Raw genomic sequence first — 21,795 nt, 5'->3', positions numbered from 1 at the left:
TCTGCCCCCAAGGTACAGGAAACAGTTTTCTTATTTTACAAGTAGATAAACCATAATGAAAACAAATTTATATTTTCCTCCTGATATGTCAAGATAATTTAGGAAAAGGGCAATAACAATTTTTGTCAGTTTTCCTAATTTTCAAGCAAGATTTGTTTTAAAGAAGTAGGAGGGGAAAGTTGAAGTGCAGAGGATGTGGAAGAAGTGAGGGGGGAATCTTGTTTTGGTGACAGAGCAGTTGGCTGAATACCTGATCAGCAGCCTAGAATTTTGGAGTATATGTATCTGAGCTTTTTTCGAGCATTTGTTGCCTGAGTAACAGTAATTACTGTTTGTTTTTTCTAGAAGTATGGTAGATATTTTTCCCATATCACATCTCCCTCTGAATGGAAATCAGTGGAGGATGAGAATGTTGCAGAATGAGAATGTAAAAATACTTATTTTTAGGAGTTTTAAATGTTAAGGCATACTTCAATAATTACAAATATTTTTAAATAGCATGTTGTTTAAAACTTAAGATGAATAAGGAAGATGAGAATTTTGTGTGTTTGGCTATAAACTTATTCCAAGCTGCACTTTTTAAATATATTTGATAACAAAAGATAAGTTTTATGTTTAAAAATCTACATACTCAGTTTGAGTAAATAAGTTTTATGACTATTTGTTGGAAAGGAACTTAGCTGATAGTTTATTTCTGAGAAAAAACACTATTGGATAAATCTGAAAAATGTGAAATAGCTTGCAGTGAAAGTAGGACTCCTGCCAGTTGCTGTTTCTGAATTCATAGAATCATACAGTTGTTTAGTTGAAAAAGATCTCTAAGATCATCAAGTCTAACTGTTAAACCAGCACTGCCAAGCCCACCCCAAAATTTTGTCTGCTAAGACTGTGTTGTCACACAATTTTAAAAGCTGCTTGGCAAAATGGAACTCTCAGTTCTGGTTTTATATGGTCAGTTGAAATAAAGTGTGACCCTTCTCTTTTGTCTTCCAGGCTTGTCTAACGCTACCAAAATCATAGATTGGTTGGTTCTTTCTCATGGGATCCCTGTGACTGACAAAGGAGAGATTGTTGTGGTAGGTGTTTGCCTTGACTGTCTTGATAACACTTGGCCGGGGCATGGACAGATGCAATTTTCAATGTAGCCACACTTTTTATGCCAACAGAAGCTGTGGGAGGGGAAAAATATGCCTGAGAGATGGGTTTTACAGTCTTCGGAATTGCTCTTGTGGTTCCCCATAAAAGTGGAAGCCACATAGCCTGGGGTAGTATAAGAGGAGGGAATTTGTCAAAGTTTGCTTTTAATTATAGAACTCTACCATGAAAAGGGTTGGTTCATTTACCAAAGAAATGTAGGAAAACAACCAAATCTGCATTCTAATTAGGTTCCTAGCTAAATCCAAGTCACAGAGACTTGTTTGATAGCAATCCTCAAAGCACAGTTTAATGGTACCACCTAGAATGGGCTCACTAGGCTTTCGTTTTTAAATCTCTACATAGCACATATATATGTGCGTGTATATATATATATATATATATATATATATATATATATATATACACATGTATAAAAATATATCTATATTCATCTCTATAACAGAGCCTGTTGTGCTTTCATATATGGTTTTTGATTTAATAGTTCCATTTCCTGTGTACTCCATATGTCCCACATACTTCATACTCCAAATAAGGGAGAGATAATAAAGTGATTTCTTTTTTGAGATAGCTACAGTTCTGTATGTACTCAATAGCAAATTATTGATATAATTGATAAATGTATCTCCAGTCAAAAAAAAAGACATAGCATATATTTAGTTTCAGATCTTTTAGAAGGCAGCAGAACTTGGGTTTAAATAATGAAAACCTGTCTGTTTCTCTGTGGTTTGGAAAAGGTCATCCTGCTTATATCACTACAGCTGCAGGTTCTGCATTTGCTTGCTCTAATATATGGCTATATGCAGAAGTAATGGCATTTTTAGATTTTTTTATTTGCTTGAGCTCGTGACTTGCTGTTAGTAGCTTTTCATTTTGCAAGCAATGCTGCTTTTGCACACATTGATTTTCTGGAAATAGTACTAAAAAGTCATACTCATAGATTAGCAGATTGTACAATATTTTTCCCTCCCTTTCTTTGAAACTCATGTTCTTGGCTTAGTTATCGAAGTGTAATGGTGTTCTTACTTGACTCCTTTTGACTACAGGAAAACATCTTGTGAAAACATAATCATACCCTCATTGGCTTATATTTACGTATTGAAGATTTAATGTAACAGTCTGTATGCTCTGCTTGGGTAATTTATCTTAATATAAAGAAGTATTTATTAATTATATGGCTAGTTTAAATATTTTTCATCTGTTTTTTCTCTACTCCATTTTTTTAGTACTAAGTGGACAGGTCTATATTTTCATGTCTTTTTATACAAGCAGAAATTCTAAATGGGAGGGGGGAAGAAGAGAAATAACATTTATTTTGAAACCAAAATGTCTGATACTGTCTTTCATATCCCTTGCTTGAAAAAAAAAGTTGAGGTTAAAAAAAGTAAATCTACAGTTTTATTGTTTTCTTCTTTAATTTAACTAGTTGATTTAAAATCTAAATACAAAGCAGAAATATTTTTTTTTGTCCCTCACAGTGCTATAGTTAATTCCTTTTATAAACTTTCAGCTTACAAGTAATCAGCATTTTCCTACTTTTAGAAAACTCTACTAGAAACTTATCATTCATTCCTGGTACTTAGAAACTTGAAGAAAATCCTTATAAGTGAGAAATGGCAAGTTTATACATGTCTGTCCTTGGGGTCAGTGATTTCTTGAAATAGTTCCTCTCCCATTTAGTGATGTACTTTACCCTGCATCATGGGTATTCAAGGAGTGACCACAGCTCGTCTTGATCTCCTTGTGGGAAGCTAAATGAGCCAAGGTCCCTCAGCCTCTCTCTCTCCCTTCCTTCAGCTCTCCATCCCTCTCATGAAGAATCCCATCATAGTCATCTGCCTCTGCACCCATTCACCACTGTGTTCTTTCAGCAGTGCAGCTTGTTCTGTTCTCACCTTGCTGTTTGTTTAGTTTTCTGCTGAGGTGCCTCTAAAGATCCTCAAAATTCTCCAGGCACCATATCCCATTTTCTGAAACATGAGGGAAAAAATGTTTAAGGTACTCTCAGGAGCTGTGTCCATTGTCTTGGAAAAGCATGTATAACTGGTCAGTCTTTTTTTCATTTTCTCAAACAAGTGGAAACCTAAGTTGAATATGTTATGTTCTGGCAAAAGTCAAACAACTGTGAACTTGTATGATCTTTCTTGGCCTTTGATCAGTGTGAGGGCAGCTCTGACATCTTTTGAATATACACAGTTTAAATGTGCCTTGAGTTCTTGAATCTTTCTGCTGCCTTCCAACCCTATTTCACTGAAATGGCTCTAAGGGATTACTGAAATGGAGCATGTCCTGGCAGAGCTCTGTATTGGAAAATATTTGTGGCATACAGATGATCATGAGGTATTTGTGTAAAGAACAAGAACATACCATACATAGCTCAGATGATTAATACAAAGCAGAGAAGCGTTGCCCTCTGATTTTCCTCATCTGGCAGGCAAGATCCTGCCACTCCTGTTTGTGTGATAGTGAACATAGGGGGACAGCTCGTTGATCTTTCCTAGACATCTAAAGAGGCTTGTGCTCTCGTCGTCTTCTTTAGACATGCTTTCATAGCTTGCTCCTGCTCACTAACAGGGAGAGAAGGGAGCAGATGGGGAAAGTTAGTGTTTGCCAGTAAAATGCAAAATTCTTCTCTAATGATCTAGTGTTGGCTTGAAATTGTCAGATTTTCTATTAGAGTTGATAATTTCTGTTCCATTGTTTATAACCTTAAAATAGTTCTAGTGTTTCATTTCACTGTGGAAGGAAACAATCAAAATATTTTGGCTTTGCTTCAGATAAAGATGTTTTTTAAGTAGCTGTCTGTAACCTTAATGCCAGTTGAGACCTATATGAACTTTATCATTGTACCATAATTTAGTGACAAGTCTGTGATCAAGATCTAGTGATACAGTAATAATTTGAATTCTTATCATAATCATCATTATTATTTTATGTCTTATAGCAGTAGCCAAAGAGACAACTTGGCTCAGTCCAACACGGGAAACTGGTAACTAAAATAAAATTTGATAAAGATGTAAATATCTGTCTACAAAAGTCAAGGTGTTTTTTCAGCCTGTGACATAAAGAAAGAATTACATAGTGGAGGTGACAAACTCATTCTGTGATGTCAGCCACAAAATAAAATTTATTTTAAATTATAGTTAATGAAACAAGATGAAAAACTAAATACATTTATTGACCTTAGTCACAAAAAAACTTCCCCACTAATAAAGAAGGGTTTGAGGGTGGGAAATATTTATCAGTATGCAAAATCTTTAAAAGTAAATTATCTCTGCTCATTCTTAAGCCATCTACATTTCTTTGTTTACCTGGTTGTTTATATGTTTGGGTCTGTGGCTAGCTCTGATTGACATGGAAGTGGTTCTGACCAGGCATGGCCTTCTCAGCCTTCATTGCTTTTAATTCTTAGTTTTGAATGCCCCCCTAGTGCTGCAGAAGAACTTGGCATCCTATTGAAATTAATAGCTGTAGATTGCATTTCTGAGGCTTTGTTTCAAATGTTGGAGGGTTTTTTCCCTATATTTTTTCATTTTGTTCTTGCAGGCAGGGGTTTTTTTTTAAACCAGTATTAGCTTCTAACATAGGAACGTTTTGGGGTTGTACCATATACCAAAACCTGATTAGGAGTTATTTCTCACCTCTTTTGGAGTTTGTAGAACTAAGTCTAACTGTGAATGTTTACTTTTTACACGGATGTTATGTATATGTGACATTGGCTTTTTGTAGTTTGTTCCAGGTTCTGTAAAATTGATCACCTTTCTGTTAAGAGGGGATTGCAAGAGTTAGTGTGTTGGGGATGGTTAATTTCCTCCAGCTCAGTGTGTGAGAAAGGAAATAGAGGACATTGGCTACTGCAGATGTACAGAGTATTAAATGTGCTGGAACGTACTGGCAATGTATGAAGCAGGGAAAGAGGCACAAGTCAAGACACTTGTCTGCTGTTGTGTATTTTGACCTTTATAAAGTTAAGTAACCACTGCACCCCTTGGAGCAATTTTTTGTCTTGTGCAAAAGAATCTCATAGCTGCGTAACAGTCAGTTCCTAAGCTTTCACAAGCTTTGTTCCACTTTTTGTGTTTTTGTTTTGAATGCAATGTATGGAACTCCATTACAGCAGTACTTGAGAAATTTTCTTGTCCCTAGATTCAGACATTACAGTGGAGCCTCTAATTTTCTCTGATTAGTTTTCCATTCTCATGGTAAGGTATTGATCCTAACAAGAATTGATAGCTCTTTCTGTGTTCTGTGTCATGTTAGTATTACTAAATCTTCCTCCCATCCCTACCAGTAACAGATTCAGCTCTTCCTGCTTTCTTCTGGCTTGCATTTTGTATGTTTCAATCCAGTTGCACTTTCCTACAAAATTTGTTGGTTGGCTTGAAGTAACACTGCAGAATAAGAGCTGCCAATGGGAATGAAACTGCTAGAGAGATCTGTTCTCAGAGAGGGAAACTGCCCACTTCATCCCTTTCCTTTTCTGTCATGGTAAAAGGCTGATTTACAGTTTGCCATGTTATTCAACAGTCCTTTTAATGTTTCTGTTATAAATTGAGCTACTGGATGCCATTTCTGTCAGGCCTTGAGCTCAGGGCTGGGGAGGAAGCAGATTGGTGGCTGGTCTGTCAGGCATAATCTGAGCTGCACAAGCAAGCTGGTTGTCTCAGGGGGTATGGAAAGAACTTCTCCAAGCACTTGGGAGCCGTCTCAAACCTCAGCGCTTGCTGTTCCAAGCCCAATAGCTACTTTCCAACACCACTTTCTTTAACCAAACAGCAAAACCAGTCTCCACAGAAGAAAACATTTCATTTTGAGTGTTAGTAGGGAAGGCAGGAGGGAGCATAAACTGTCTGTGTCACAGGATAATTATATTGTCTTATGCACTACATACCACTTTGCCTGCTTTTTCCATCTGCTAACTCTCTGACCACTGCTGTCTTTGCAAGAACCTAGACCTCCTGGTTATTTCAGGTCACTAGCAGATAGTGTAGCATCCTCTTCAAGCCAGCTGAGGTGATTCAGATCTGTGGTTAGAAGTTAAGCTCAGTTTGTTGCCCAGTATTAAAGTGTTGTGCCCAAGTATGAGAGCCTGTATTGCTGTTCAATACCTGGGTGAAGGGGTCTCTGCCCAGCACTCTGAATTCTTACTCTAGTGCCATTTATCTGTGTCCATAATTTGTTCCTTTTATAGTGCTTTGATTTTTTTTTATACTTCTTAAATCTTTATTATCTATTTTTACAAATGGTTGGTTGCTTTTATTAATTTCTAACAGCCACATGGTTAGAAGCCCCATGTGTTCAGCTTTTGCTTTTTATGTTTTAAATCTAATACTTGGTTCACTCCTGGTCCATATCCTTCTCATTTTCACCATCTCCCATGGGCCTTCTTTAGTGGAGTTTGGGGTTTTTTGTTCTTTTCAAGTACAGATAGATTATGAATGTGCTGGTAGTTACTGACCTAGTTGTTTTGTCAGTCATATTCCCAAACTCCCCATTAACTCAACTGCATGACTTCAGCTATTAGACTTCATGGGTTTAGAGTTTATGTAGCGCTGCCTTGGCTTACAGCTGATCCCCTGTGTCTGATGCTAATCCTCCCTCTTCTCCATCTAGAACAGAGTTTGGTGTGACTGAAAAAAACCCTGAATTTATTCTGTTGCATTATAGGGTCTTCCTACACTGCTCTAGCCTTTTCCAGCGTAGTGAGTTCTGAAGGCCACCAAGTGCCTTGGTTCAAGTTGCAATGCTCTTGCTCCCATCTGTGCTCACACTATAAAGGAGATGCACTGCTTTGTGTCTCCTCTTTTTAAAGGAATGTCTTGTTCCAACTCTTTTGGAGAAGCAGCAGCCAGCTCCTGCACTCTTCCCTCTTGTTTTTTTAAAGTAGCAGTGCTTTGCTCTTGCATCTGTTTAATTGGTTTCCTGCTGGAAAGAAACTCAAGGGCTGCTTTTGCCAATTAACTAGTACAAAATACTCTGTAAGTAGACAATGTAGGATTTACCAAGGATTTCAGAAAAGAAACGTGGCATACCTTTGATGGTTTAATAGTTGTTTTGTTCAAAGAACAGTTGTTCTTTGGTGGTAGGCTCTTGTCATTAAACATGAAATATGTTCCAAGTTTAGTTCTTTCCTGAAAGCTTTTTTTTTTAATGTTTAGTTTTAATATTGACAAACTATTTAGTCCCAATTTTAAGTTCTAATCAAGCATTTACTGTCTTTGGTCAAAAAAAAAAACAAACCCCAACATAACCTAGAGAATGACTTAAGGCTTGTTACACAGGTCAGTCATGTGGTAGACTATATTTAGGAACATTAATAGCCATATTTAAAATGAAATTTCTTTTATTTGCCTCCTAGATTGCTAGGTGCAATAACTTCAGCCAAGAAAGAGCAATCAGATTGAGTTTGTTACTAGGAATATCTAAAAACCAACCACAAAACCTAATTTTAAACAGTGGGTTGTAATCCATGCTGTTTGGTTTAGAACCCCTTCAGTAATTCTTTTCTGAATGTCTATTTTAAACCAGTATGTCAGACCTCTGGCTGTGTTTTTGCAATGTCCCGAACATAAAACACTTTGACCATTAAAGTAAATAGAAAAAAGTAGCAACTAAAGAACTTAAAAAATATATATTTTTTTAGTACAGTGGATTCCCTTTAAATAGAGAGGTATGTTTGAAGAGGTGGGTGGTGGTGTATGTGCCATGTTACTTGGTTGGGACCATAATGAACAACCTCATCTGTGATCTTCCCAGCATCTGGAAAGAGGGCAGGCTTCTGTGGTTTGTGTCTTGTTTGGTTTGGGAAAGCGTGAGTTGAACTTGGAAAGTTTCCTACTATCTGAAATGTACACTTGACCTCTGGGAAGTGTCGAGTATCTTTGCCTACCATTTTTAAATTCAGTCTTTTAGTCATAACTTTTTAAGAAAAAAAGCTTTTTTTTTTTTTCTTTATTATTTATTTCAATGTTAACTTGACTTGAATGGTCTGCTTTTTTTGGGCTGCATACAAAAGAGATGGAAGCTACAGGAATCAGAACTGCTCAGACAAATACTGTATCAGAATACTTCCTGACGCCCAAACGGCTCTGCAGAAAATGGTTGCTCACTAAATTCAGCTACTCATGTTTTCTGAGGCAGAGAATTTAGTACCAAGGCCATTGATATTAGTTGCATTGTCTTATAGCTTGTTTGTATTGATGTAAACTTCAGTAACCTCTGGCTCACTGCAGTGTGCACCATGCAAACATGAGAGAATCTTTTCCCCACAGAGGAATTTGCAGTTGATTTCTGTTAATAAATTGTTTGGGACTGTTCTGAGTACCCATATGAATATCTGTTAAGGTCCTGAAAAAAAAGTTTTTTGCAGACATAACCCATGTCCAAGGTAAAAGGTTTGACATAGTTATTTTACAGAAGGAGAAGCATGTTTTCAAAGAACTCTTGGCCTTTTCCTGGATATTGTTTTTGTGGGACAAGCTTTAGTTACCTTTTTAGTTACCCTTTTGGTAATAGACATAGACTGATCATTTTTACCTGTAGAAGGAGCTCATTTTATCAAGTGGCTTAGGGAAAATAGTGTGATGTAAATGCTTTAAATATAAGTATCATTGCTTTATCTTATTTTCTTCTTTAGGAAATAAAATTACTTAATTCTGATAATTTTCACTTCTTCTGAAAACTATCAGGACTCACTGAAAATGCTTTTTGACTTTTTTTTTTAAAGCTATTCTTTATAAACCCGTAGAATAATAGCCATAAGCTTAAGCTGCCCTAAAAATGCTTTTCTCCTTGCCAGAATAAGTCTATGCAGATTTCAGTCACTTCATGCAGCAAAGCAGATCTCTGCTGGGAAACTGAAGAGTAAGTAGGTGTTTTCCATCTGTGTGCCCAGGGTGCTTTCTGCTAGTAAGCAGGTCAGCACTATGACCCTCAAGATGTGCAGTGAGGGCTGTGTTTCAGCATCCTTCCTGCCCATGTTCACATAAAAGTTACAGATGGAGCAGGATGCGGGTGGTTTGTACAGATACAAAACCCAAAAGTGCTCCAGTAGATGTTCAGCATGGGATGTATCCTGAACACCAGGACTGACGATGAGTTGCAACATCTGTGTTAATTTGGGGAAGGGCTTAATATGGTCTAGGAGTGCTTGGAGATGATGCAAAATGATAGCAGGCAATTCCTCTCTTGAGTAGGCTGTCACATTGACTGCATACCAAATCTACAGCGGAGTTAAGTACTGTGGTGCACTAGGTGTTAATGCCTGCATCATTGGTACCTGAGGTGTTCCCTCTTTAACAGGATGAATTATGGGAGTATGTAGAAGATGTAAGGGATTGACTTAAGTATCTTCAACTTTCTCTTCATAGCAATACAGTGCTATGTGTGTTATGCTACAGTAAGATAGCATCCATTTTTATTTTTATTGCAATTCAAATTGATTTTGCTAACTCCATGTTAGAAAAGCTTTATTTAAATTATTTTTTTTGATAGCTTTTCTATTGGTATGTTCCATGAATAACTTTTGACATCTATTCTATTTGTGTAACTCAAAAGCCAAGTCTCTTCCATAACAGTAAAGGTTTAAAATCCCAGAGGCTGAAATAAGAGTGGGTGGAAGGCTGGAAGGGACTGCAGTAGATCATCCAGTCCAACCTCCCTGCTCAAGCAGGGTCATCCTGCAGCACATGGCACAGGTTTGTGTTCTGACAGTTATTGAATTTCTCCACGTTTCTCTGGGAAACCTGTCCCTGGGCAATTGCCTCTACAGTAAAGTTGTTCTTCCTCATATTCAGGTGGAACCTTCTGTGCATCGGTTTCTGCCTACTGCCTCTTATTTTGAATAAATGAATTATTTGGTAGCGAAAGAGATTTGTCACTGTAGAACTTTCAGAAGCTTGTTCTTAACATTTTATTGTAAATGAGGAAGGAAACATAGTTCAAGTGCCAAAATTTAATTTTTGATCTTGATTTGCTACAATTAGTCATGAGTAAAAGGAGAAAACTAAATGTAAACTAGAAGTAATAAACCAGACTATTGACTTTTTAGCTGTCCTCAAATGTAGAAAGTGGTACAGAGGAAATCACAATAGAATTTCTCTGCATGTGTTCCCAAAATCAAGAGGTCTGTAACTTACTGTATTTGTTACCTAGACAAGGGGAGCCCTGAAGGGAGCATTTCCATCACTGTGGTGATTCTGTGCTCTTTTGTTCTTCCCTGTTAAGCTTTCCGTTATCGCTATATGCCCTCAGTTGTTCAGCCTTTGGTTTTGGTATCTCTGCCTGTGTGGTTGCAGAGGCATTAGGCACTGTGCTGCTGCTTTCTGCAGTAAACAAGGGTTATATATGTGTGTTGTACTGCAAATGTTGTTTTAAGATAGGGAGGGAGGAAAAAACAGCAGCAAAGTTGGAAGCGTTACTGTGCAACAGTAATATTACTGTGAAGAATTAGAGCTGGGGCTGATGTTGAGGCTAATATATTATACCCTTGAGAGTACTGTTACATGCTGATTCTCTGCAGAGGGAGAAGTGCAGGAAAACATACTCAGGCAGCTAATGCACTACTCATTTCCCCATCCTCTGCTCAGCCCATGTGGTGTGGTAGGTACCATCTGAAGTGTGTGTCTGTGTGACTAAGCTGCATGAGCTGTTCAGTTAGGCAGTAAGTTTGGGACAGAAGAGGTTATCAGTTGTTCCTTATATTCTAATCATCAGATTCTTTTTTTTTTTTCTTTTGTGCATCCAAACTTAGTGGTTCACACTGACATTTCCCTCGAATGTGTTTGTTGAAGGTCTTGCAAGGCCTGTGCTAAATGACTTGACCAGACCATCACTTAGAAGAGAGAGAAACAAAGCATCTGTCCCTAATCCAAGCACTGTTGTATATTAAACGTCTGTCTTTAAGTTCCCTGGCCCATGTGAGTGACATATCTGTGCACAAGCATGTGCTGGCTGTCATACAAAGACATGGAGATGCATAGTTGGAAGTTGGAATTCTGGATGTGCAAGATGAAACTTGGAAACAAACACCACTTTATTCATCAAGCTACCATGGCTGAGATATTAACATAGACCAAAATATAATTAAATTTTGTAGTACTGTGCTTAGAGCCAAAATGCCCCTTTTGCCAGAGAGGAAAGGAGCAGCCAGTTGCCTGGGACAGTGAGAGTTAAGAACTGGATTATGCCAGAGATGATATGCTGGGAAGCGGTCAGGCTCCTTTGAGCAGGAGGAAATTAGAACTGGAGATAAAAAGACAAAACTTCTATGGGAATGCTGGGGAATGATTAATTGGAATTGAACTGTGCAAAAAGAGATTTGAATCCAGAGTCAAGTGTGTCAGGCCAGAGATTTGTTGTAAAATGTCCTAGCTGATAGTTGTAATTTTTGTCATGTAAAGCATCAGATGATATGAATAATGATAAAAATATTTTTTCTCTTATCTATTTTTGAATTTAGGACTAGTAAGAAAAACAGTGAGTAGCAGGTAGTGTTGATCAGACTAGATCCTGTCTACAGGATGTACTGAGCAGGCTGTATCAGTTTCTTCAGTGTTGGGGGGGGCTGATATATGTATTGATATATAATTCAGACCACTGCATAGCTCAAGCCATCTGGTTTATTATTAGGGGACAGAATTCTTACAGAAACATGTGTGTTTTTTTCCTATTTGGGTGGATTTTTTCCCCTTGACTGAGGTGCCTGGTGTTAGAAACATTGTCTTCCTCTGGAGGTCTTCACAATCACTTACCTTCCTCTCTCTGAATAAGTAGTGTAGGCAGTTATCTGAAAATCTGCTTCTTTAGGCACCACCAGCAGCATAACTATCTTGGGCAGTCTAAATCCTATCCTAAGTTTTTCCTTATGCTTAGTCTTGTGTGTCACAGCAGCATAGTGAATGAGTGTGTATACCATGTCATCTAATTCACAGGGTGAAAGGGTATGACACAAGATGGTTGTTTGGGATAGAAGCTGTCTGACTTCTCACTAGAATCGCTGGTTTTAGGAATAGTTCTGGAAAAAGTAAAAGTAACTTTCTGTATGATTGTAATGAGTGCACAAAACACATTTATAAAGATTTACTCTATGAAGAATCTTTCTCTTTTCCTGTGTTTTGGCAATACAGTTTGTACTTCTATTGATTAAAAGTGCTCTCTTGGTTCTTCTCCCTCTCAATACTGTTTGTGGAAGATAACCCTTCAGAGCAAGGGAAACCTTTGCTCTAATCTCTGAGGGGTAGATGTGGGACATAAGACCAGGAGCTTGTCCATACTGAGAGCTGTGAGAGATGCTGTCTCTTACCCATACCTACCTACCTGGAATTTGGTGAGTTACTGAGTCAAAAGAAGAAAGAGCTACAGGGAAGTTAACCAGACTTCAACCCACCCTGAATGCTGCTTTCAGCCAGCAGCATATCTACTTTGCATTTCAGATCTAGCATAGGAAGGGATGGTGCTTAGATATGTGCTGTGTTACAACTAGTGCAGGAGCTGTTGTTCAAACCTGAGCTCCACTGTTAGTATGCAAGTGACACCTTGAGAGGTATCAATGGGCTTTTCAATCCCAGGTACTCTGTTCCTCATCTGAGGCCTGTGAAGCACAGTGGAAATACAGCATTCCTTAAGCATGCATTTTGTCATAGTTGCAAGAACAGTTTTGATTTCCTTCTGAGAGGTGGTCCAAATGTCTCAGTCAGAACTAGGGCTCTATTCCCCTTGCTCATATTTTCAGTTTCACAATAACTTTGCATAGCTTTAAATGTGGTTTCTAGCTTGACGCTTTGGAGGCTTTTCTCTTTCCCCCCAGGAAGAAAGCTCTTACAGAGCTCAAACTCGGTGTTATTTGGACTTTGTGTAAACATAGCTCTTACTTTTCTGGGAGAGTCAGCTATAGAGAAGGAAAAAGCTTGTGGTATGTCAAAGCTTCAAACTGCTCCTTACTGATTTATTGCTTGTGTGGAGACAGCCCAGAGTGCATTAATTCATCAGTTCTTGTAAGCAGAGGGGAGGGAAAGAATCGGAGGAAACAAGAATGGGGGTGGAGCGGAAAGGAGTTGGGGAAGAGAAAATAAAAATATGGGGAAATATAAGGGATGGTAGAAAAGACATGCATAGCAAAGCAGTTGTTTTTGAGTGGGTGGTCTAGGAATTTCTGGAAAATAAGGTGCTTCCTAGAAAGCAGTGGAATTGTCTGTGCCCTTCTTATTACTGTGGTCTTTACAAGCTAGGACACTGTTTAGTCTCAGGTCACTTCTGACTGCCAGATTATGTTGAGGGGGTTTTTGCAGTTGTGCTTAGGTTACAACTGACTTTGTGATCAGTCTGCTTTAGGTTGGCTTCATCTTGCCTTAATTTAAGACCTGTTCTGTGTGCAGCTAATGTTCCCTTCTCTAAAATACTCAGAGCTTAAACCTTTTGACTGTCAGTGATTCAACCTGTGACCTCCCTCAATTTTGTGTATATTTTGTATATTATATTTTATACACCTATATCTATACACAGTAGTTCACAGATGGTGCCTTGGTATTGGCCCCAGTATTCAAAGGCAGTGGTTCACTGCAGTAAAGATTATGGAAGTCTCTAAGGGTCTGATAGGTACATGACTCTTCAAGCAAGAAAATGAGACAGGCAGGCTTGTTCTCTCCAGACCAAAATTTGTTGCACTCGTGCTAGTTTTAGATCTGGTTGCAGAACCAGTTCTACAGTGTCCAGGCTTTTCTCCCATATTATGTATGATGGAGTTTTCCCATCCAGCAGAGATGAAGAGGTTTTTAAAATGCATGCCATCTTGACCTCGCTGTTTCAAATTATTTTGAACCTTGTGCCTTTGGCTGCTGAGGGGGCTCTGAGGTGTGCAAAGGATCTAGGACTGCAGTACTGGGAAATGGCATAGTGCAAGGGCTTCCCACCTTTTGCCTGAGGTCATCTGCTGCTCCAATGCCTTTATAATCTCTTAGATATCAAACATTAATTAGACACATGAATTCTGAGCAATATTCTTTTTTAGTTACACACCTGTCTTTTTGTTCGTGTCATCTTTTGGGAATATTGAATGTTTGGGTCATATTGCAGTGGGATTCCATTTCAGTTGTTATTTTACTCTGTATAGAAGTACACTACTTCTGAGATGAGCTGGAAGTTGATTTATTTGAGCTCTTTTCTCAAGATTTTTCCCGTCTTTCCTATGTTTTCAATTGTCTTACTCATTACACCATTTTTCTTTTTATTACATTTCTTTTTTACCTTTGACTCTTCCAGTTCTTTCCCTTCTGCCTGTTTGCCTTTCTGATCTACAGTTTTTTTCAGATGAAATTAGGTGATATTCTTTTTTTCTTTGAAATGTTTTCACCCTTGCCTACAGGATCTGAATAACAGCCTCACCCAGTTTATTTCAGGTTGCTGCTGTTTGGCAGTGCTACAAGAAGCCACAGTGGCACCAGTGCTGGTGACAAACATAGGAAAATGCAAGGTCAGGAAAGTCTTTGGCTCTGTCACATTCACTGACTGTATTTTTTGGAATATGTGCAAGGATCTAGCTCTCTGGGGCACTTCTGCATGGACAGCTTATGGCATGTCTATCTGTAGAACTCTTTGGAAGGAGGAATATTAGCAATCTCTTGTTTTCTGTGTTTGTTGCAATAATATCTTTTCCTCTCTACTCACCCATGTATTTGATAGGCAGTATTCTCATATCCATAGATCTAGAAAATGTCTATTGCTTTTCTAATCTTTAAAATCTTTCATGATCTGTGCAATATTCAAACCCCATTGTCTAAGGTTTTGGCAGGGGTGGTTGCCATATATAATATTCTAATTTCTCTAGGGAAAAAAAAAAGAAGAAAAAAATTTACCCAGTTATTTAGCAAAGAAATTGGTGGGGTTTTTTTTACATGCCCTAACAGTGATTTGTCCCTGAAGCAATGCGCTAGATTTATTCTGTTTTACACTCAATGTTAGTGTTCAGATACCTTTTATCAGTGAAAAGACACATTCTTTTTTTTCTTCTTGGCATTGGAATGTTTCAATGTAATCTTTACACATGTATATATTTATACACCTATATCTGTGCACAGATATCTGTATACATATGTGTGTGTGTATATATGATACATCTATTAATATTTAATATACAGGATTTTATCAGTCAGGGAGGTAAAGGAAAGAAACATAGTGGCTACTCATGAGTGGACTAAAGTCCCTGGAATAATTGTTTCAACTCAAAGTAAGAGCTTGTTTCCCATGTGCTTTATTGTCCCGGAGACTGAAGCTGCTGATAGTGTTCTTAAGCTTTTATACATGGTCTTTTATCTCTTCTGATCTTGGGCCTTGGAATAGCTTGAAGAACCTGGAGAGGTTGAAGTTGGTGGTTAGTCTGTGTAGGGACTTAAAGGCTAGGTCTGAAGAGCTCACAATAGACGATGTGCTGACATGGCTTTCTGCACTACTCTAAGTTGAAGTTTCGTACATGTAGATAAGAGTCATGCCTATAAACAGCAGCGTGTTACACTGCTGGAATAAAGAACGTGGCTTTAGTGGGATTGTCTGGAATTCAAAGGACGATACCTATCTGCTGGACTTGTGCAGTTGATTGTGGATCAGATCTGTGAATGAGTCTGGAGACTTAGGTAGGCATTTGACAGGTTGACGGGATTTAAGAATGTAAGGAAGGCAGGCATCACAACTCTGAAGTTAGTAATCCCTAAACATCCATGTAAATCAGTCTTGTGTTAGTGTGACTGACACCTAGCAGAGAGAGTGATTCTGCTTTACCAGGCAGTTCTGTGGAGACGAAGACTTGGAGACACAGCTACTGCAGTGATAGATGCCACTAACTGTGACTGATGAGTGAGAGATATGAAGTCTGCCTGCCAGTTTATTGTAAGATCTAGCTGGTGGGTGGATGTAATAATTAATTTGCTATATCAAGTGACTTTAAAATGACCTTATCTGTGGTAAAGTTGCATAACAAAAACTGGTGCCACCAACACCAAACATTTGCAAATGGTCAATTATGTCATGTAGGCTTCTTTCATATGATCCTTCTGAAGATCTTTGTAAAAGCCTAGGAGCAATGAGAAATGGCATCAAGTTCTAGCTCTGACAGAGGGGTAGCAAATAATGATGCTGAATGCCCTTAGCCACCAACCTGGATCATGGGGGTAGTCCCTGCTGCCCTGAGGGTACTGCCCGTAGCTATGGGATCATGTGTGATGAGCCACAGCTGTGGCTCCAGAGGAAGGCTCAAAGACAAAAATTTGAGCTTAAAAGAAGTGGTAGGCAGTGTCAGTTCCAGAGTGCAGTGTAGTAGGTTTTTGTACAGGTTTATATTTTTTAAATATTAGTGGTGTAAATGTATAGTATAGAAACATACTTCATATATTGAAAAAAAACATACAATTGTACTAACAGATGTGTTTGACTTTATATAGGAGGAAATGTAGTCTGTATTGTATACTTTTTAAATCTATAAATACTTATACACAATACTAAAAGTGTACTATAGCAGATGTCTGATTTCATCTAGTAGCCTGTATTACTTTAATTGGAGTTATTTTGATAAAGAAGGACAAGAAGATTGAGACCAAATTTTAAATCCATTTAAGTTCTTTCCTTTGATTTCTAAAAGAGCTGCTTTTCATCATGTCAATAAATTCAGATTAGGTTAACTCCTTAAGGCAGATGACTTAAGTGTACCTGATTAACTATCTGTCTGGTAGGAGTGGGTACTGAAGCTCTTAATTTAGAAATTAGGCTCATCCATGACCTAAAGCTGAAATTGAGATTCTGCTGAAATCTCTATTTTGAGTCTTACTTGGTGGAAAAGACCCACCAGCTAGTGTGCTGCATATGGCTTCTATTCATCCCTATTTTCTAGTCACTCTTCTCACATAGGCAGTCATGTATCCTGAGTGTTGATGATTCAATTACAGTTAAAATCTACAGTGCTGTGAAATATTTGACTAGCGTACAGTAAGAAAAATCATATTGTTTTATGATTTCTTGAATGACTTTATGAAGAAAGTTACATTATTTTCTGCTTTCATAGAAGTTTTCAAGTATGTCTGCTTCACTGTTTTCTGCAACTCTTTGAGGCCTGAAAAGAATAGTTCTGTTCAGATGTTATCAGCCACTTGTTCTGACTAGAAAATGTAGTCTGTGTAGGTGGATCAAAACCTGAGGGATTACTGTTCAGAAATACAGTTCATGTTCACTAAATTCATTAATTCTTCTTCAGAAATTATGAAAGTTTCCTTTTCATTACATGCACATCTCCAGGAGTGCCTAAAAGTCACATTCCTATATATTGTGTTATTACAGTAAGAAGACTTCAGTCCCTTCTCTCTATGCAGAGGTTCCCTTTCAGTGTGGACATGCACATGATTGAAGAATTAAACAGTCATTAGTCAGGTTGTTAATTATTTATGACAAGACTGCTCTGAACAAACTCTTACTAAAGCTATTTCCTGTGCTTCTGACTTCAGTTTGGTTTGGGATGCTGTCCCAGAAAAACTCGTGCTATCTTACCATGTATCTTACAAATTCAGTATTACCAGATGTGGACCGCAGTCAGCAAAAATACGTAAATGGGATTGACCTTGACTGCAGTAGAATTGGGAGTCTGAACTGATGACCAACTTCTCTTCTGATTTTCTGTGTATTTAAGTCTGATTTGGTGTATCTGCTCTCAGTATTGATGTTTGGACTGAGTTTGGCAAGCAACACAACCTCCAGTGAACTACGTATTTAGTGTGCTGGGGTCTGTTGAACTGCACCTTCGCTACCGTTATTTCTTGGGACCTCCTAATAAATAGCCAAACCATGGGACAAAATTTTCTACTGGCTGTTGGTGTAACTAGTGCTGTCATTCAACACAATGGCACACCAAGATGTTTTTAAGTATCTTGTTTCTCTAGAAATCGTTTTAGTAACTTTGTCTTTCTTGCAATTACTTAGCATTCTCCCTGTGATATTGCACATCACTAGAAAGCATGAGAATACAATCTGAAGCCATAAGAGGCCACAGTTGTGGACCAGCAGGAGTTTTAATCTGGTTTTGAAAGAAGGTGTTTCTTTTGCTACTTTTCTCTTACAAGTTTGTTGCTTGATTTTATACTTTATTTTTTAAGCTTTAAGTGTTGTGATGTAAACAGAGAAGCTTATTATTTAGTTGCAGCAGTGTGCTGGATGACCATGAAACAAGATGTAGTGCATGCATTGAAAAGCTTCATTCTCTGTTCCTTTACAGGGGTACCCAGGAGAAATGATCCAGTGGGTGTGGAAGCGTTTTGTACAATTTAGGCTAGGTGGCAAATTTCTTGGTCCTTGCTTTAATGGCATCAGTGACATTGTGTCATCTCCTTGCCCCATAATGAATGTAAAATTTCTTTATTAAAAGAAGGTATTTGGCAAGGAGGCGAGAGCAGGAATGGGTCTGCTACCATTTGAGGCTGAATTCAGATTTTGCTCTGTTATCACCATGACTGAATTGATGGAATACATGCCAGCTGTATGGGGCAGCTGATTTCTGCTGGTCTATTGAAAGCCAACTTGACATTATAATTTGATTAATTTTTGCTTTGCAAAAGACAAAAAGGAGAAATATTTGCCAGTGAGGTGTTATTGCAGTATAGTTGCTCTTCAAAAGTGGAATTGCAGAGTGATACCAATAAGCCTCCATTGAATATCCTAGAAAATGAGGCTAAGCCTTGGGGCTGAAAGCTTGATATTTTCCCTTTGTTGTCACTTATTGACCCACACTGAATATATGTATAATTATTTTTTTATCTGAATTGAGGCTGTGCCATACATTTAGTGAGCTTTAGTCTGAATTGTGTCAGATGCTACATCTTAGCCATAAAATTTGCTATGATTTTGGTCTGCCTGATGTATGCAAGTGCATCATTAACATAATCTATCCTTTGTTGTTCATTTCCTGGTTTCATCTACTTGCAACCACAAGCATCAGATATGCAATAAACTAGGCAGGGCAAGCAAATAACTAATAGCAGACTGTTCAGATGTGTTTGGTCATTACTTCTCAAATACCTCATAAATCTGTCTCTATATGTCAGATAAACCAAAGTTTGGAAGAAGAAAATTGGTTTTGCTAGTAATTTGTGTGTGAAATGAAAAAGTAGTGGTGAAGTATAGAAGCAGTCTAGTAGCCTTAGAAATCATGGGGTTTCATTCATATCACCATGTTGGACTTTCATGTTGAGGTCTCAGAAAAGACTGCACAGCAAAAGTTGTATTTTGTGAGGTGGAGCCATTATTCATGTGCTTTTCTTTGGGGCTGTTCCATCTGTTTGCTTTGAAACAGGGTTGAGTTTGTGTGTGGCTTTCAGAGGAAATGCTCTAGAGCAGCCCTGGAAAGGGGTTGCTTAACCTTTATTCTCTTGCCCCTTCTCCCTGTTGACTGCACTAGGAAAGAAATCTTTTGGTGGTACTTATGTACATCCTGAAAAGCATCTTCTAATGAATTGGACTGATTGGGAGGGCTGACAAAATCTTCACTTTCTTTCAGAAATGTTAGGGACCTTGGTGGAGTCATGCCCACAATTAATTGAATATCAAAGACTTGGACTTCAAAGAAATGTTTGTGAAGTCTGCATGGGATTTCTTGGGGGACAAAAAGCATGCTTTTCTTGAACATTTACCTAAATCTAGTCTAGTAAGCATTAGTTTGTTGCAATTCTGGACATTTGCAAAGTTCACAGATATGACTTAAAAATTAGCAGTTCCTGCAAGGAGTAATGGAGGCAGAGGGGAAAAAAGGAGGAAAAAAAAGAAAACAAACCCGGAAAAAAACTGTAACTGTGATTTGAATAATGTAACTGCTGGTATAACGATGGTAAGGAACCACCAAATTTTGAGAAGCAGAAATGCATGATAATGTGAACTTTTCAGCAGCTTGGGATGTGAATTTTCTGTGCTTGGGAGGTCAATGTCGCAGTGATAAAACATTACTAGTAAATATGTTGTTAAAATTCGATGTACTCCATAAGCTACCCTAGATGTTTTGGGGGCATGTGTGGGTTTTTGTTTTGTTTTTCTTAATGTAAAATTCATAAATTAGCTTTTCTCTTTGGGAATACATTTTTTATGTGTGAAATTTTCTTTCTGCTTAGTCAGTTGACAACACACCATCTGGGCCCTGAAGCCTAGGATAAAGATGCTCTGCATGATCCTATCCTATCACTGTCTTGAGGGTGATATATAGGTTATTTTTGCCTCTTCTTATAGCTCACTTTGTGCTCTTATTTGCCCCAGATGGTTGTTGCTACAACAAAGTTGTGCTCTCAGCATATTGAAAGGGTTGGAGGAGATTATAGGCTAAAACTTGCAGTGTACTCAAAATATTTATTGTTCTTGCTAAAATTAACAGCAAACTGATTGATCTGTCATGCTCCTGGGAACAAAAATATCTGGCTCTGTGAGTTGAAATACCATCGTGCTGGAAAAGGGCATAATAAATGCCTGGCTTATGAAAGACCTTTTGAATCTTGCCTGGGTAGCTGAGGTTAAGGAACCTCATTTTCTCATTGTCATGAGAAAATTTTGACATTAGTTTCAAGCTTTCTCTCACCAGTGATGAAAATAGTAGGATTTGGAAATGGGATTTTTTGCTTTTGTAATGTGTGACAAAAGCCTGTGACCTAAGGGTATTCCTGCTTGCCTTCATATGTTTAGTGTATTGTGTGGGGGGGTTATTTTTCCTTTGGCTTTCTGAATGCAAGTTCTGTCAGGCAGGGGTTATGCAAGAGAGTGCAGGTGCTGGCACTGTCAAGTTAACTATTGCTGGTTAGTTAGGTCATTGGAAAAAACAAACTCAACAGGCAATAGCTGACAATGTGATTTTCAATGGCAGAGATGTACTGACTATCAATATAAGGAAATAATGGAGTATCTTTACTTTTTGTGCTGTTCTTCAGACTGCTCTGCAATGACTACAGCAAGATACAGGCCTACCTGGGACTTGGTACTTGACCCATTAGTGTCCTGTAAGCTCTGCCTTGGTGAATACCCTGTGGAGCAGATGACAACAATAGCACAATGCCAATGCATCTTCTGTACCCTGGTGAGTTTGTATTCTTTATTAGACATGAAAAAACAAGGCACAGGTTTAACTGCAGAAATAGGGTGTTTCTGCTGGGAGGGACTCACCCTGAAGTATTGATCTTGCGGTGGAAATAAATACTATTGCTGTGTGCTTGACACAAAAACTAGGAAGTAAACCTTTGTTTACCTGCAATTAAAAAAATAAATAAATTATTCAGCACTTCAGTATACTGTATAGTTACCTGCTTACCAAGGTTATTCACACTTTTCCTTTTATCTGTCAGGGGAATGGAGCTGGGGGTTTTGGTACTCTGTATGTACCTTATAAAAGACATCTTCTAATGAGTTGGACTGAATGGGAGGGCTGATGAAATCTTCACTTTCTTTCATAAATGTCAGGGACCTTGGTGGAGTCATGCCCACAATAAATTGAATATCACATACTACTGAGGATGGTTTTATGATTGATTGGGTTTCTGTTGGGTGCTTAGGTGTTTTTTTTAAATTTTTTTTTTAACTTTCAACTGAAAGACTCTATTCTCTTTTAAAGAGATCACTTCAACCATGATCTGTGGTCCAACT

General features: G+C 38.1%; 1 protein-coding gene across 9 annotated transcripts in view; it reads left to right on the top strand.

Annotated features, from left to right (window-relative positions):
- RNF144A (ring finger protein 144A) overlaps nt 1-21,795 on the top strand; it is a 63,242-nt gene that overhangs the window by 14,552 nt on the left and 26,895 nt on the right. For 8 of the 9 annotated variants that reach the window (XM_038131440.1, XM_038131437.1, XM_038131433.1 and 5 more), the window contains 2 exons: nt 994-1,076; nt 21,087-21,232. In XM_038131440.1, coding sequence (XP_037987368.1) covers nt 21,098-21,232 — 135 coding nt within the window. In that variant the 5' untranslated portion in view covers nt 994-1,076; nt 21,087-21,097. The remainder of the gene's footprint in view (nt 1-993; nt 1,077-21,086; nt 21,233-21,795) is intronic. The other variant, XM_038131432.1, reaches the window with a different exon arrangement.

This window comes from Motacilla alba, chromosome 3 (assembly GCF_015832195.1).
Source record: "Motacilla alba alba isolate MOTALB_02 chromosome 3, Motacilla_alba_V1.0_pri, whole genome shotgun sequence".
NCBI lineage: Eukaryota > Metazoa > Chordata > Aves > Passeriformes > Motacillidae > Motacilla > Motacilla alba.
The sequence above is the reverse complement of the archived record's forward strand: the minus strand, read 5'-3'. Positions and strand labels throughout refer to the sequence as shown.